This window comes from Trachinotus anak, unplaced genomic scaffold, assembly GCF_046630095.1.
Source record: "Trachinotus anak isolate AG129_WGS33_773 ecotype Australia unplaced genomic scaffold, CSIRO_AGI_Tana_v1 ptg000015l, whole genome shotgun sequence".
Taxonomy (NCBI): Eukaryota; Metazoa; Chordata; class Actinopteri; order Carangiformes; family Carangidae; genus Trachinotus; species Trachinotus anak.
In genome coordinates, this window is record NW_027273866.1 from 10922499 (window position 1) to 10934804 (window position 12306).

The 12306-nt window shown below is 37.6% G+C and overlaps 2 protein-coding genes across 2 annotated transcripts; one reads left to right on the forward strand and one right to left on the reverse strand.

Moving 5' to 3' along the window:
* Positions 1 to 2171: 2171 nt before the first annotated feature.
* On the reverse strand, positions 2172 to 7844 carry pacc1 (proton activated chloride channel 1). Its single transcript, XM_071497463.1, has 8 exons — positions 7594 to 7844; positions 5948 to 6029; positions 5485 to 5694; positions 4200 to 4354; positions 3901 to 4043; positions 3394 to 3535; positions 3192 to 3299; positions 2172 to 3103 (listed from the first exon to the last, which is right to left on the reverse strand). Exons 1-8 carry the CDS (start codon positions 7627 to 7629, stop codon positions 2942 to 2944), a joined length of 1038 nt encoding a protein of 345 aa, XP_071353564.1. The 5' UTR covers positions 7630 to 7844; the 3' UTR covers positions 2172 to 2941.
* Positions 7845 to 8851: 1007 nt separating this feature from the next.
* nenf (neudesin neurotrophic factor) lies at positions 8852 to 12237 on the forward strand. Its single transcript, XM_071497466.1, has 4 exons — positions 8852 to 9069; positions 9191 to 9251; positions 10409 to 10512; positions 11423 to 12237. The coding sequence occupies exons 1-4, from the start codon at positions 8854 to 8856 to the stop codon at positions 11597 to 11599; spliced, it is 558 nt and encodes a 185-aa protein (XP_071353567.1). The 5' UTR covers positions 8852 to 8853; the 3' UTR covers positions 11600 to 12237.
* The last annotated feature ends 69 nt before the right edge of the window (positions 12238 to 12306 follow it).

Consider the following 12306-nt stretch of genomic DNA (forward strand, 5'->3'; position numbering starts at 1 on the left):
TCACAAGAACACATACATATGTCAAAAATCATTTTAATAAAGTCCCTTATAGGCTTCTATAATGACTTTAACATTTCTAATTTAGTCTGTTATTTCTCTGCATCACATGCTTTGAGGGTGGAAACACTACATTATAATCATGGACTGTGCATTTAAAGGGGAATCCAACCCTGTTTTAAGATTTCACATTTCTTATTCCTGTGCCCCAGAACAGTTTGGTCAATATGTATCTGTCCTTGGGCTCAAGAATAAGGTGACATTAATTTTTAGTGACCTTTAATTTAGTCATTATTGCTTTCAAATGAATGAACTGTATATTTATGAATGTTGTGATAATTATTTATTCCTTTGAACTATGTGAAAAGCTGCTGTTGGTCTTTGACCTTCACTTCCTGCTGTAGTTTATGGATTTCTGCTGCAACTTATGAACTCTGAATATTTCCTTCGCTCTGCAGCTTAAGTGTATGGATTTTGTGTCACTTGCAGCTGGTGTTTTTTCTGGACTTCACCTTTATGGTTATTGGTTATTTTAATGGAATACACAACTGCTGATACTTGACAAAGTCAGGAATAAGGAGACATTTAAGCCTTTAATTTAGTCATAATTGCTTTCAAATGAATACCAGGATTACTGTCCTTCTGCAGTTGTCTTAATGCTAAGGTTTGAAAACTTTCAGTGCACAGTGTTTTTCTCACTCTATAAACTTATGTATGCCGAAGTATCTGCCTCAATAAATTATTAACTGGAAAGTTTGTCATGCATGGGTGTGTGTGCATGTACTGTAGGTTTGTGTTGAGCTGTACAGTGTAATGTTTGGGCAGGACATACAGTGCAGCTGACAGGTTGGGATTATATTTTGTGAGCTGCAGTAACAATGAACTACATCAAGCTGTCCGCCTCCCGAGGCGTCCAAGATCAATGGCTGGGCGCAGGGCCCCCTTGGGGTTGAGCTGTGTTGTCCACATATCTCAACCAGGGGCCCAGTGCTGTTTTTTCTAAAATAGTTCAGGGCCCTGCTTTCTACCTCTACCATGTCGAGGTTTACCACAAAATGTGGTACTGGTGAGCCCATAGCACTGCCATAATTTTGTGGACCCCCCTGTTGTACTGGAAATAGGTGTTGTTTATGCAGAGGTCCTACGGTTTGCATATCTGGTCTGGGCTGTGGTTGGTTCCACTGTGAAGGATGTTGTCATGTACCAGGCATTCTCTTATGTTTACCACCGCCTCTATAGATGGTATGTATGTAAACAAGTAAACAATGCAGCTCAGTGTCTCTCTGTGTGTTGTCACTTAAACAATATGAGTCCAATTTTTTCCACTACAGTTTACATTCTTCATTCCTTTGCCTTTTTTCCATCTCTTAAGACTACTTCAACTACAAATTCGAGCCAGCAACGCAGTTAAGCATCGGTTTATGCAGAGTCAGTGATCCCACCACCGTTTCTATAGATATTGCAGTTTCTGGTCTTACCTGATATTTACCTGATTATGCTAATTACACAAATTGCCCAACATGCTACTTTTAGCAACCACAAGACAGAAAACAGCATTTGGGTGGAATAAACCTTTATGGCAGTTTTTGTGGTCCAGGGTCCCAGAAATATTGTCTTGAAACCGTGATCCTGAAATCACCCTCTGGTTGTCCTTTTCACTAGGTGGCGCTGGGACAAAACAGAAATTGCAGCCTCCGGTACCACAGAGACATATTGTTGGACTCTTTCTGACATGAATGGTACAATTTGCTAAAAAAATTGAGATTTTCACAATTCGTTAGAATTTGCACTGGTTTGTATATGAAAGGTAATTTTGTATTAATAAAGTTCATATGGACTTGCATCAGTAGCACTATGAGCTGCTTTATTTGAGGAATTTGAAATGACACACTGAGTTGAATTCTCCTACCAGGCTTTTGAAATATCTGCAAATGAATGATGATAACAAGTCATTTAGAAACATGAGCCAACAGCTGTGAAGTTCCTCCACCTGAGTCAAACTAACAGCATATACTCATAAAGAATATACTCAAATAGTTTTTTTTGTATTTTAAAAGTAATTAATTTAGTGTGTGAAGTGGCAATGATGGGACTAAGGATGGATGGGTAGGAGCAGGATGGGAGGAAATGACATGTAGAGATCCTGGGTGGTTGTTCATCACAAACTGTAAAAATCAGGCAGAAAAATATATTTTTATTTCCCAAAATCTCTAAAAACATAGTGTGTGAGATACAATAGTGAACAACAACACAAGTCAGACAATAATTCAAGTAAATCTTAAAAACAGTGGACACACTGATACATTTTTACATATACATATGTCAAAATCAAATATAGACAACAGTTTTTTGACACTTATTTGTCCGAGGCATATTTGGTTCCAACTCCACAAAAATTAACAGCAGATCACTCAACAGCAGAAAAGTAGTTTCTGATCCCTTTAGAGTTTATACTATTGTATATCATGTAAGCATAAACCCTGTTTGGTTACATTTCATTTTAAAACTTTGTGACATATAAAGGGCAATACTCAGCATTGCTTTTGAAAAAGTAGGATACACAAGTAAAGGACAACACTATTCACTTCAAAATGATTATCAACATGAGAACCAATCCAACATCCAGCAACATTTTGACCAAAGTTCACATTTTCTCAGTTGTAGACCTTTTAGACAACCAGACTCACAAACCTTCAGACCATTTTCTTTTATGTGCACACAAAACTGCATTTCCAGAAATATTTTTGAAAATGTTCAAGAAATACCTTTTCTTTTGAAACCCGCAAACTAAAAGTTCTTTGAAATTTCAAATCATTAATTTTCAAGAAATGATAGGGAATGAATGATGAAAGTATTGACCTTAAAAAAAACACCATCATGTAGAAGTTTAAAACAAAAACGCACATAAGTCCCTCGCAGAATCTGGGTTTAATCAGATTGTGTTTCAGCTGATTTGGTTCAGTTCCCGTGCTTTATTCCTCAGATGCCTCTTACGCATCCTGATGATCCACTGAATGGTGAGCTTGGCAAAATTAGCAGCCTTGAAAAGAGCCATGAAGACCCCGCAGAGGATGGCTACAGAGTTCCACGGATTTGCAGTCACTATCTGTTTGGAAATGGGCAAAGTTGTGACTCATGGGCATGGATATGGACAGATAAATTCTAATGAGGAGAAAATGTCTGGGAGAACTTACCAGTCTGATTTCTTGCATGAAAGGATCCCGCCATTCAAAAACAGCAAAGAAAAGCTGATTGCTTTGCTCTGATTCTGGCCTTTTATCATTGAATTTGACCACAGTCGACTAGAAGATCCGACATAAATGCAGGTATTAATGCTTTTATAGGCTATTTGCACCTTGTAATGTAAGCATGTGTATAGCAGTTAAACATGAATACCTCTTGCCGAAACTCAACGGATTCATTGCTTTTCCCAGACGTCTTCACTAAAGACATCTTGACCCAGGTTCTGAATCCTCCAGAGAAGGTCCACATGGAGTAATTCCTCTCACAGTCCCTCATGAAATCAGATTTGTTTGCGCTACAAGTCAGGAAACACAGGTAACAGTTAGAGTGAGTCTGAACACGTGTACATTATGTCTGACTGCTGTCACACTGGGTCAAACAACTTTCACAAATCACTCTTTACTTTTGTTTTGTAAGGCATGAAGCAGCAGGATAACAATGGCACTTCAGATAAGCTGTCTCTGTCACACAGCTGTTTACCTAATTGACTTTTTAAATTACACAAACACTTTGTTGTGGTTATGTAAGCTATCAACCGGTCAGTGCATTATCTGTGCGGTGAGCCTCTAGGGTGTTTAAGCACAGCGAAACACACAAGAAAGAGGTATGTGTAAATACTCATGTGATCACGTCACAGGACCAATACTTGTTTGCAGTTACCTGTTAATCAAGTCACTAAACCTGGCGAAAAGCATGTAAATGATGGCGCTGAAGTCCTCCTCTGTTTCATTGTGACTGAACTGCATGAAGATCAACTCTTTGTTTCTGACATCAGAGGGGCCACGGACCACCAGAGCTCTTTTCTGTGACACACAACAGAGAGTCAGTATAATCTAACCCTATTTCCCTAAAGTCAGCAACACCACATTAGTCAAAGAAAATGTTGAAAATATCAATTTTAATGATTTTCTAGAGATTCTTGTCTGTGGAACCGTCAGCTAAAGGTTTTTATGGCTGACCTCTGTTTGACTTGTAAATGGCCCAAAGTAAGTGACATTGTCAATCACACAGTCCCCTTCTTGAGGCTTGCCAGGGTCCACTAATGGTGGGATGTAGTCATGGTAGTGATGCCTGCAGCTCAGCAGCTGAGCTTTGCCAGGATAGAGAGCGATACCTGCTCAAAGACACAAAAAAACACAGTTCATAATGAATAACAAATCATCAGGTATTAAGACTTGAATACAGTAAAGCAGCAGGACAGTAAAGTTCTGCCATCTTACATTTACACACGGTAATGTTCATGTTTAGCAAGAACTACTCAACCTAACAGATAACTTTCGCTGTATGATATCATGGCATGATTAATAATGATTAAAGTTAATTTCATAATACCATACTCTTTTATGAGCTAACAGGAGATATCATTCCTGGTTTAACAAAATGTTGTAGGTAGAAGTAATGAACAAACATGGATAATATAATAAAAATTGCATTACACTGTTTAAAGCAAAAGGTGCCATATATTTTTTTTTTTTTTTTTAAGTGCTGAAATCCATAAGAAGATATATCTGTGGATTTAAGAACCAAAAACCATCTCAGTGTAGTTTAACATCTCATCTCTCAGGCTTCTCTCTGGAGCTCTAGTAACAACAGGTTGGTGGACCAATCAGAAACCAAATCCTGCAAGGCTGGATGGTGAGTCCAGGTGGGCGGGGCTTAGGTTATGGCTGAGGGCGGTAACTGCTTTGTTGTGACATCACAGAAGTCCTGATGGCTCGTTTTAAGGCTCAGTTTCTGAATACAGGCTGTGTGCATTTCTCTGTGGACTGAGGCTTTGATACTTTCACAGTATCAATATAGAACCGAGACCTGCTGTATAATCAAAAACACATGGACATTGACCTTTAGACTGTATGGAGCTTTAAAGCAAAAATCAACGTACACTAACACTCACTGAACAATGACATTGAAATCTCTCTGCTGACTGTGTGTCCACTTGTACAACTTCATCCCTGCAGTATTTGTGCTATATTTAGGTGACATGGTTGAAATTCATCTGATGACTTTGCCACTAAAGATTCATTTGAGGTTTAGAAAGAATTACCTGGGCCTCACATTGGTTGTTTCTTAATTACAGTAAATGACTCTCTCTGTAAATCAGTGCCCACATCTTTTTCAGGGATTTAAAATGAAGTGAAACAAAATGGCAGCTCAGGCTGTTGTTGACCAACTAACAACTGGAGTTGTGTTCTTGCAACTTTTTACCCAAAATAAGGCTGTGCACCATGTATTATTCATACAAACCAGGGGGAGAAAACGAGTCCACCTCCTTGTAGGTGACAGACATGACAGGGTGGTTGAGTTTGTCCAGAAAGTCAGAGATGGTCTGGTAGGCCAGGAACGCTGCCACCCCAGTCAGCAGCAAGTAGATGAAGATGAGCACCACCGTGAAGACATTCTTCAGGCAGGCTTTACTAAATTTCATCGGTGGACTGTTTTCCCTGATGTCATCCTCTGCAGTGGAAGGAGAGGGGGAAGTATAGGAAAACCTTAATCATGCCACTGACTAATTCAGACCACCGTAAAAAGGCAAAAAGATTATATTCATGGTTCTATTAAGGGTAATTTTAACTTCAATTATCCTAATTAAGATGTAATAACTATGCACAGGCAGGAGAGTTTCATTACAGCGAAGTGACTGATTAAAAATGTATGAACTCATCCACCATGTCGCACAGAGGCATTTCTGCCACAGCACTGGTTTCACCTTGTGAGATGCTGTCGTTCAGCTCCTCATGCTCCAGGTGCTCTGAGGCCCGGCCTTCATCATCATCATCGTCGTCATTGAACTGCAAGGTGAAGCGAAGGACATTTAAACAGTGTTCACAAAATTCAAGTTTGGTTCATTATGGATTTAAAAGAGAAAAATTATGCCTGCACACAAATGTATACTTGCAGAAAAATGTGCTTTAAAAAGTGAAGCACCTGTTATATGATGTTGTAAAATGTTTGTGTATCAGGATATTGTCATGTTAACTGGTTTAAATATAAGAAGACTTTCAGCTTTACAGTCTATTTGCAAAGTAACTGTAATTGATTGATTTAGTGGAATTAAAGTGTAAGTACCAGTACGTCCAAACTGTTATGCTTGTGTACTAAATGTGTTTTGTTTCTTGTTACTTCTCTGGATGAGAACTGTTTCTCTCAAAACATGACTTTTGCCATCTTGTCATTGGCACTGTATCATTTTCATGCAATGCACTTCGGCTTTGGAATCATTTACAAGACAATCTTCATTTGGAAACAATTCCTTCATATCAGACATTCAAATGCAAAATTCATGGTATGTTTTGTGAAGAATCTAACTGTTTAGGGTCTCTCTTTAACCTCTACTACACCTCTGTAAAACAGTTTCAACAAAAGCTGAACCTACAGGACTGTTGTATTTGACTGCTTTAGTTTTACCTGCCTATATCTAATAAACTACCTATTCAATCTCTTTCCCTACTTATCTTATTATACCTTCTTATCCCTACTGAATCTCTTTGTTGATGATACTTAAAATATGCATTGTCACAATTTAACTAACAAACAGTATTCAAATCCAAATTTTAATATAATGCAAGGATAGGGAGGATTAAATAAAATATAATAATAATAATAATAATAATAATCGTGTTTTGGGGGTAATTCTTCTGAATGGCTTTTTTCTGGTTTCTTGTGACTTCATGAGGAGTACTTTTTTTGTTTATTTTGCTGTGGTGGAGGAATAATATGGCTAAAAAAGCTAATATCCCAAAATCATATACAATAAATCTTTAAAATAGTAATTGATATTCAAAGTAGCTCTCCCTCAAGCAAATATAACATGACATTATATAATAATGGGCCATTAATTAACATTTAATTAACATAATATATGTAATAGTAGATTACTTACAGTAGGCATTTCTCTGCAGAACCTTTACTTTAATACTTTTATGTACAGTATTGTATTAGTATTTGTACTTTGCAGGACTTGGTGCGTTTACTTATGTAAGTACAGGATCTGTTTACTTCCTCCACTGTTGTTTGTGACTAAAGTGCTCCATAAGGACAATACGCCGCCAGTAGGCTACATGTTAAAGCTCATTATAAGAGCAGACAACAGCTTTAAAAGAACAGGGTCTAAGTACAACTTACCGACCAGCCAGAGTCAAGGAAAACGTGAAGTCAGCAGCTTTTTTTCCTGCAGTAGTCAGCTGTCCAGTCACATGAGGTCAAGTGAGCTGGACAGTTTGTGGACCCTTCACTTACTGAGGAAGTTACACTTCATAAACTGTTGCCTCCCGATTACTGAGACAAACCCCAAAGATAAGACACTGGCAGACAACACTGACCGTGCACATATGTGGAGAGTTGCCCCTTTCTTACCTCTTGGTATGACCGGGAGTTCTCCTTCCTGAGCATTACTCTGCACTTCGTTCAAGCACAAAAACGACCTCAGCTCTTTAGGAAGAAGTCGAAAAGCTGCTTTTCATAAATTGCCGATGCATTTTCATTAAAGTAAGTTTCGCCCTGGCCCGTGTTGAAGTCCAAGTTTCCCACTCTGCAGGGACACACCAAACACCCAGGGGGGTTTTGGCAGCGATGATAAAGCCCATCCCACGATAACGAAGCACGCAGAGGCCGCGATACAATAGCAAACCTCGTGTCCTTGGCGTGGTTTCCTTTTTCCCTTCCCCTAGGTTGTTACCTTGTGCTGCATTCAGGTGCTTATAGGATGATTCAGCCTTCCAAATACAGCGGTCACAAACAGAACCATAAAGTGAACTGTAATATGTATTTTTGTCTACAGGCCTCCAGTTGAGTAATTGCCTTATTTTAGCCGACCATATTCATGCTTTATATTTACCTCTTTAATGTATTGTAGGCTATTAAAATGAAATGAACAATGGAAAATTAATGTAAATGAACCAATTCCAGTGATTAGATGAGAGAAGATAAAATAATTAATAAAAATTGAATTAAAAATAAAAATAAAATAAAGTAAAAACTCTTATATTATATTATTATAAATATGATTTTGATCCACATCAGACCAGCGTAAAGCCCGAATGTCTTCTTTTACTTACATTAAAGGATTTTAATATTCTAATTTAGGTTTATTTTAATTATGTAAGTTTTACCCTGACTTTACAATTAAGGATATTCATTTCAGAGATTTAAGGTTCATTCATGCACAAGTCTGTGCTGTTCTTGCTTTTATGTTTATTTCTTGTGCTTTTATCTGGTTATTTGTTTTTCATGTCTCTTTAAGAAGAGATTAAAACTGTTCCTTTGAATTTGAAACAAAAAGGTTTATTTTTGACTTTGGAAAGAGTAATTTGACAAAACAATTTAAACTCAAGGTCCACTCGTTAGCTTTTTCCAGACTTTTCATGTAGACTTTGAAGAGGGTGAAAAGTCGTTGTTTTATCAAACTGTTTGCAATACTATGACTGAACTTTAATGCATGATAGTTTTTTGGTTTTTTTTTCCTGGAAGTTATCTTTATTGCCATAAGCTGTTTATAATTGTTGCACATTCTGCGCATGGCCACTGAAAGGCTTGAAAATGTCATTTAGCCCTTGCCAGGCTACATACAGCTGTTAACCCGTTGTCTCTGTAATTTCCGATGGCTTTAAATGCATCATGAGAAGAGCAGCGGTGACTGGGAAGCGGCTGACAGAGCTTCCGCATTGTAACAAACAAAACAACAGCTCTACCATGGCAACAGCGCAAATTTGTGTCCTCTTTGTTGCCCTTTCTCTAACTTTATCGAAAGACGTCAAATTAAAGCATAAACCAGCCACCAAACCCGTCCGGTTGTTCACTGAGGAGGAGCTGAAGAGATACGACGGCAGCGAGGTAAACTATCTATGAACCATAATCCTGGGTGTGTTGTTCTACCTGCGTGCATGTGCATCTACATATACAGGTGTTGTCACGATTTATCTCTGTTTCCCTTGTTTTTCCCGCCCTGTTTTAGGAGGCACAACCTATTTATATGGCAGTAAAAGGGGTGGTGTTCGATGTCACCAAAGGAAAAGGTAAATAAAACACATCACTCGATTTCAAATTTTAAAAAAATGTAATTTTTAAGACTTTTCTGCTTTGTATTAAACTGTAAACTGACAGTAACATCTGCACAGTCATGTTGTAGCTCAGAAAGCTCTCCACTACTTAAATTCACTCAATCGCTCATTTACAGTGATGAAAAGTACTGAAGTACAATAACTCAAGATCTGTACTGAAGCACAGTTTGGAAGAACCTGCACTTAACTTGAATATTTAGATTTTATGTCACGTAAAATTTAATCCACTACATTTCAGATGGAAATAACTTTTTACTCTACACCATCTGTCTGACAGCCGGAGAAGAAAGTAACCTTTCAGTTAAAACAACATATAAGTTGTAAAATATAATTTATTTTTAAATATCTGATAAGTGGTTTTGAACCTTTTTGGCTTGTAACCCCTTATTGGAGAGGCGGTGTCCAGTTGTGGCTTCTTGTCATGTTTCAGATGTCTGAGTTGTTAGATTTCCTCTTTCATACAAATAACTATTTGAGGCACAAAGAAGCAAGTTGTTCAACATTTCACAAAAGAGCAAAGATTCTGAGAAGAGACCGAAGGAAAAATACAAATCAGAAGTCAGTGTTTTCCTCTTTCATGCACCAATAATCAGAATTATCTTGTGATCCTCTGGAGGGGACCAACCCATATAACTAGCTCCAACTCTACCAGCTACAACAGTAAGATATTATCCAAGTATTAATGTATCAGTAATAATAATCTAATAATGTCATATAAAATAATCTATCAGTCATAGGGGCTGTTTTTCAGCAAAATGAGTAACTTCACCTTTATGTACATTTTGAAGAGAATACTTCTGTATTTTTGTTTAGGGATGATTTTGAATGAAGGTCTTTTAGTTGTATTTTGTTTTACTTTGTAATTTTGGCGCTGGTAAGTAAAGGAGTCTATTAAGATTTCCAGGATAAATTGTCATGTAAGTTTTTTTGGGCTTGATTCATTCAAAGAAAAAAAAAACTGGAACAAAAATCGACATATTCATGATGTTGAAAACTTTTCAGCACCTCTCCAGAGTACTAGACTTATTAAAAATCTATGCATAGGTGACACTTTAATCCTTTGTTCAATCAGTAGTTGATTTTACTGCATCGTTTTCTTTCACCCACTGAAGAGTTTTATGGTAAAGATGCTCCATACAACGCCCTGGTTGGTAAGGACTCCACTCGAGCTGTGGCTAAGATGTCCCTGGACCTGGCAGACCTGACATCAGACACTGTGAGTTCACTCTGAACATCCAGAAGCTTAACTTTTGTTCTGACACCACCTCACCCACCTAATCGTATGGATTACAGTGTTTCCCAGGGGTTGACAGTGTTTTTGTTGTGTGGGTGGGGAGCACCGACACCTGAGAGTCGGTTGTGAAGCAGCATTGCATTGTAAGGAAATAATGAACACAAAAACAAACAAACAAAAAATCTTAATTAGTGTTAATTAGTGAGCCTTAGAGGTGCTGGTGGGCAAATTTTTTTAACCTTTGGACAGAGCCAGCCCAGCTGTTTCCCCCTGTTTCAAGTCTTTATGCTAAGCTAAGCTTACTATCTCATGGCTGCACCTTCATATTTGACCGTCATATATGAAAGTGGTATCGATTTTCCTCTGTAACTCTCAGCAAGAAGTAACTTTAAAGTTACAGAAACTACAATATTATAAGTAAAATTTGACAAAACACAGAAAGCAAAGCACAGAATTTACTTACGCTGAAATAAATAACAAAGGGAAGAGTGGAAAAGAAAGGGAGGATACCTCAGGCACCTCACCCACATCACACTAGCCTTGCAAGGACACTGAACTTCAGTATTTTTAAGGACCCTGCCTTAAAAATCTTAGATTTATTGGTGAACCTAATGTGTTTCAGCAGCACTTGGACTTTTGTTAACAAATGCTAGAGGACTTCATTCAGCAGCATGTAGATTATGACAGATAATACCGGTGCCTTCTCTTGTACTGTTCTCAAGTCATGTCGATTTTTACTTTGTTAGCCTAAAAAGACGTATTTGCCTGACAGGGCTTCATAACCTAACATAACTCCTGTACTCTTACAGCTTTGATTCAGATCAACAGGGGAAATAAGGAAGAATACACGAGTAGTAATAACAGGTTGTGTCTTTGGTCTTTACATCCACAGACAGGCCTCACTGAAGAGCAGCTGAAGTCTCTGGATAGTGTGTTTGAAGGCACGTACAAAGCAAAGTATCCCATTGTGGGTTACACAGCGTCACGCATCCTCAACAAGGACGGGACTCCCAACGAAGACTTCAAACCAGAGGACCAGCCTCATTTCCGAATCAAAGATGAGTTTTAATCTCATTTCCTCTCTTTGTAGAATATAATTGTTTCAAATAGTTTTGTTATGACGGCGGTATTTTTTTGTTATCTCTTTAGATATTTACTCTTTACTTGACCAGAATCAGAATCAAATATGCTGAGAGCAATACAGGTACAAGAGAAGAAGAAAATACACAATTGAACTGAAGGTTTACATGGTTCTGTATCAACTGTGGGAGCTTTAATGTACACAGCCCTTAAGAAACCATTTCAATACATATTATATCTTTTTAAAGACACGTTTGAAATATTAGAAATAACTCAGTTCTCAACTTTTTATGCTCAGATACAGAGTAGGACGACAGATGTTGTATTTTTTTACTTTCATATAGCTGCAGTGCATTTTATTTAACTGCAGTGATGCTGATCTACATTTGTCAGAGCAAAAATAACAAATGAAGTTAAAACATACAAAGAGTATTTGATTTATTGACATGTGAGAAATGAAAGCGTTTAGTTTGAAACGTTGTCAATATGTAATGAAAAACTGTGAATCTGCAGCTCCATGAATGTTTACATGATCAGAATCAGTCCATGTGATTTCAACTTGATGTGTTTTTGTACAATTATCATTAAAGTCTGTAAATCTAATAAAACTTCTTAGCATTTGTCTCACTTGAATTTTCCATAGAAACTGCTGCTGTTATCTTGATATGATCTCTTTATGAGTCACTCATGTCATCT

What these genes read in the sequence shown, in the direction of transcription:
- nenf (XM_071497466.1), top strand. Translation starts at nt 8,854, where the DNA reads ATGAGAAGAGCAGCGGTGACTGGGAAGCGGCTGACAGAGCTTCCGCAT. An exon ending in AGAGATACGACGGCAGCGAG is followed by an intron (nt 9,070 to 9,190) that starts GTAAACTATCTA and finishes GCCCTGTTTTAG; the next exon opens with GAGGCACAACCTATTTATAT. An exon ending in CGATGTCACCAAAGGAAAAG is followed by an intron (nt 9,252 to 10,408) that starts GTAAATAAAACA and finishes CACCCACTGAAG; the next exon opens with AGTTTTATGGTAAAGATGCT.
- pacc1 (XM_071497463.1), bottom strand. Translation starts at nt 7,629, where the DNA reads ATGCTCAGGAAGGAGAACTCCCGGTCATACCAAGAG. An exon ending in CATTTACAAGTCAAACAGAG is followed by an intron (nt 4,044 to 4,199) that starts GTCAGCCATAAA and finishes TGTGTGTCACAG; the next exon opens with AAAAGAGCTCTGGTGGTCCG. An exon ending in TTTAGTGACTTGATTAACAG is followed by an intron (nt 3,536 to 3,900) that starts GTAACTGCAAAC and finishes CCTGACTTGTAG; the next exon opens with CGCAAACAAATCTGATTTCA.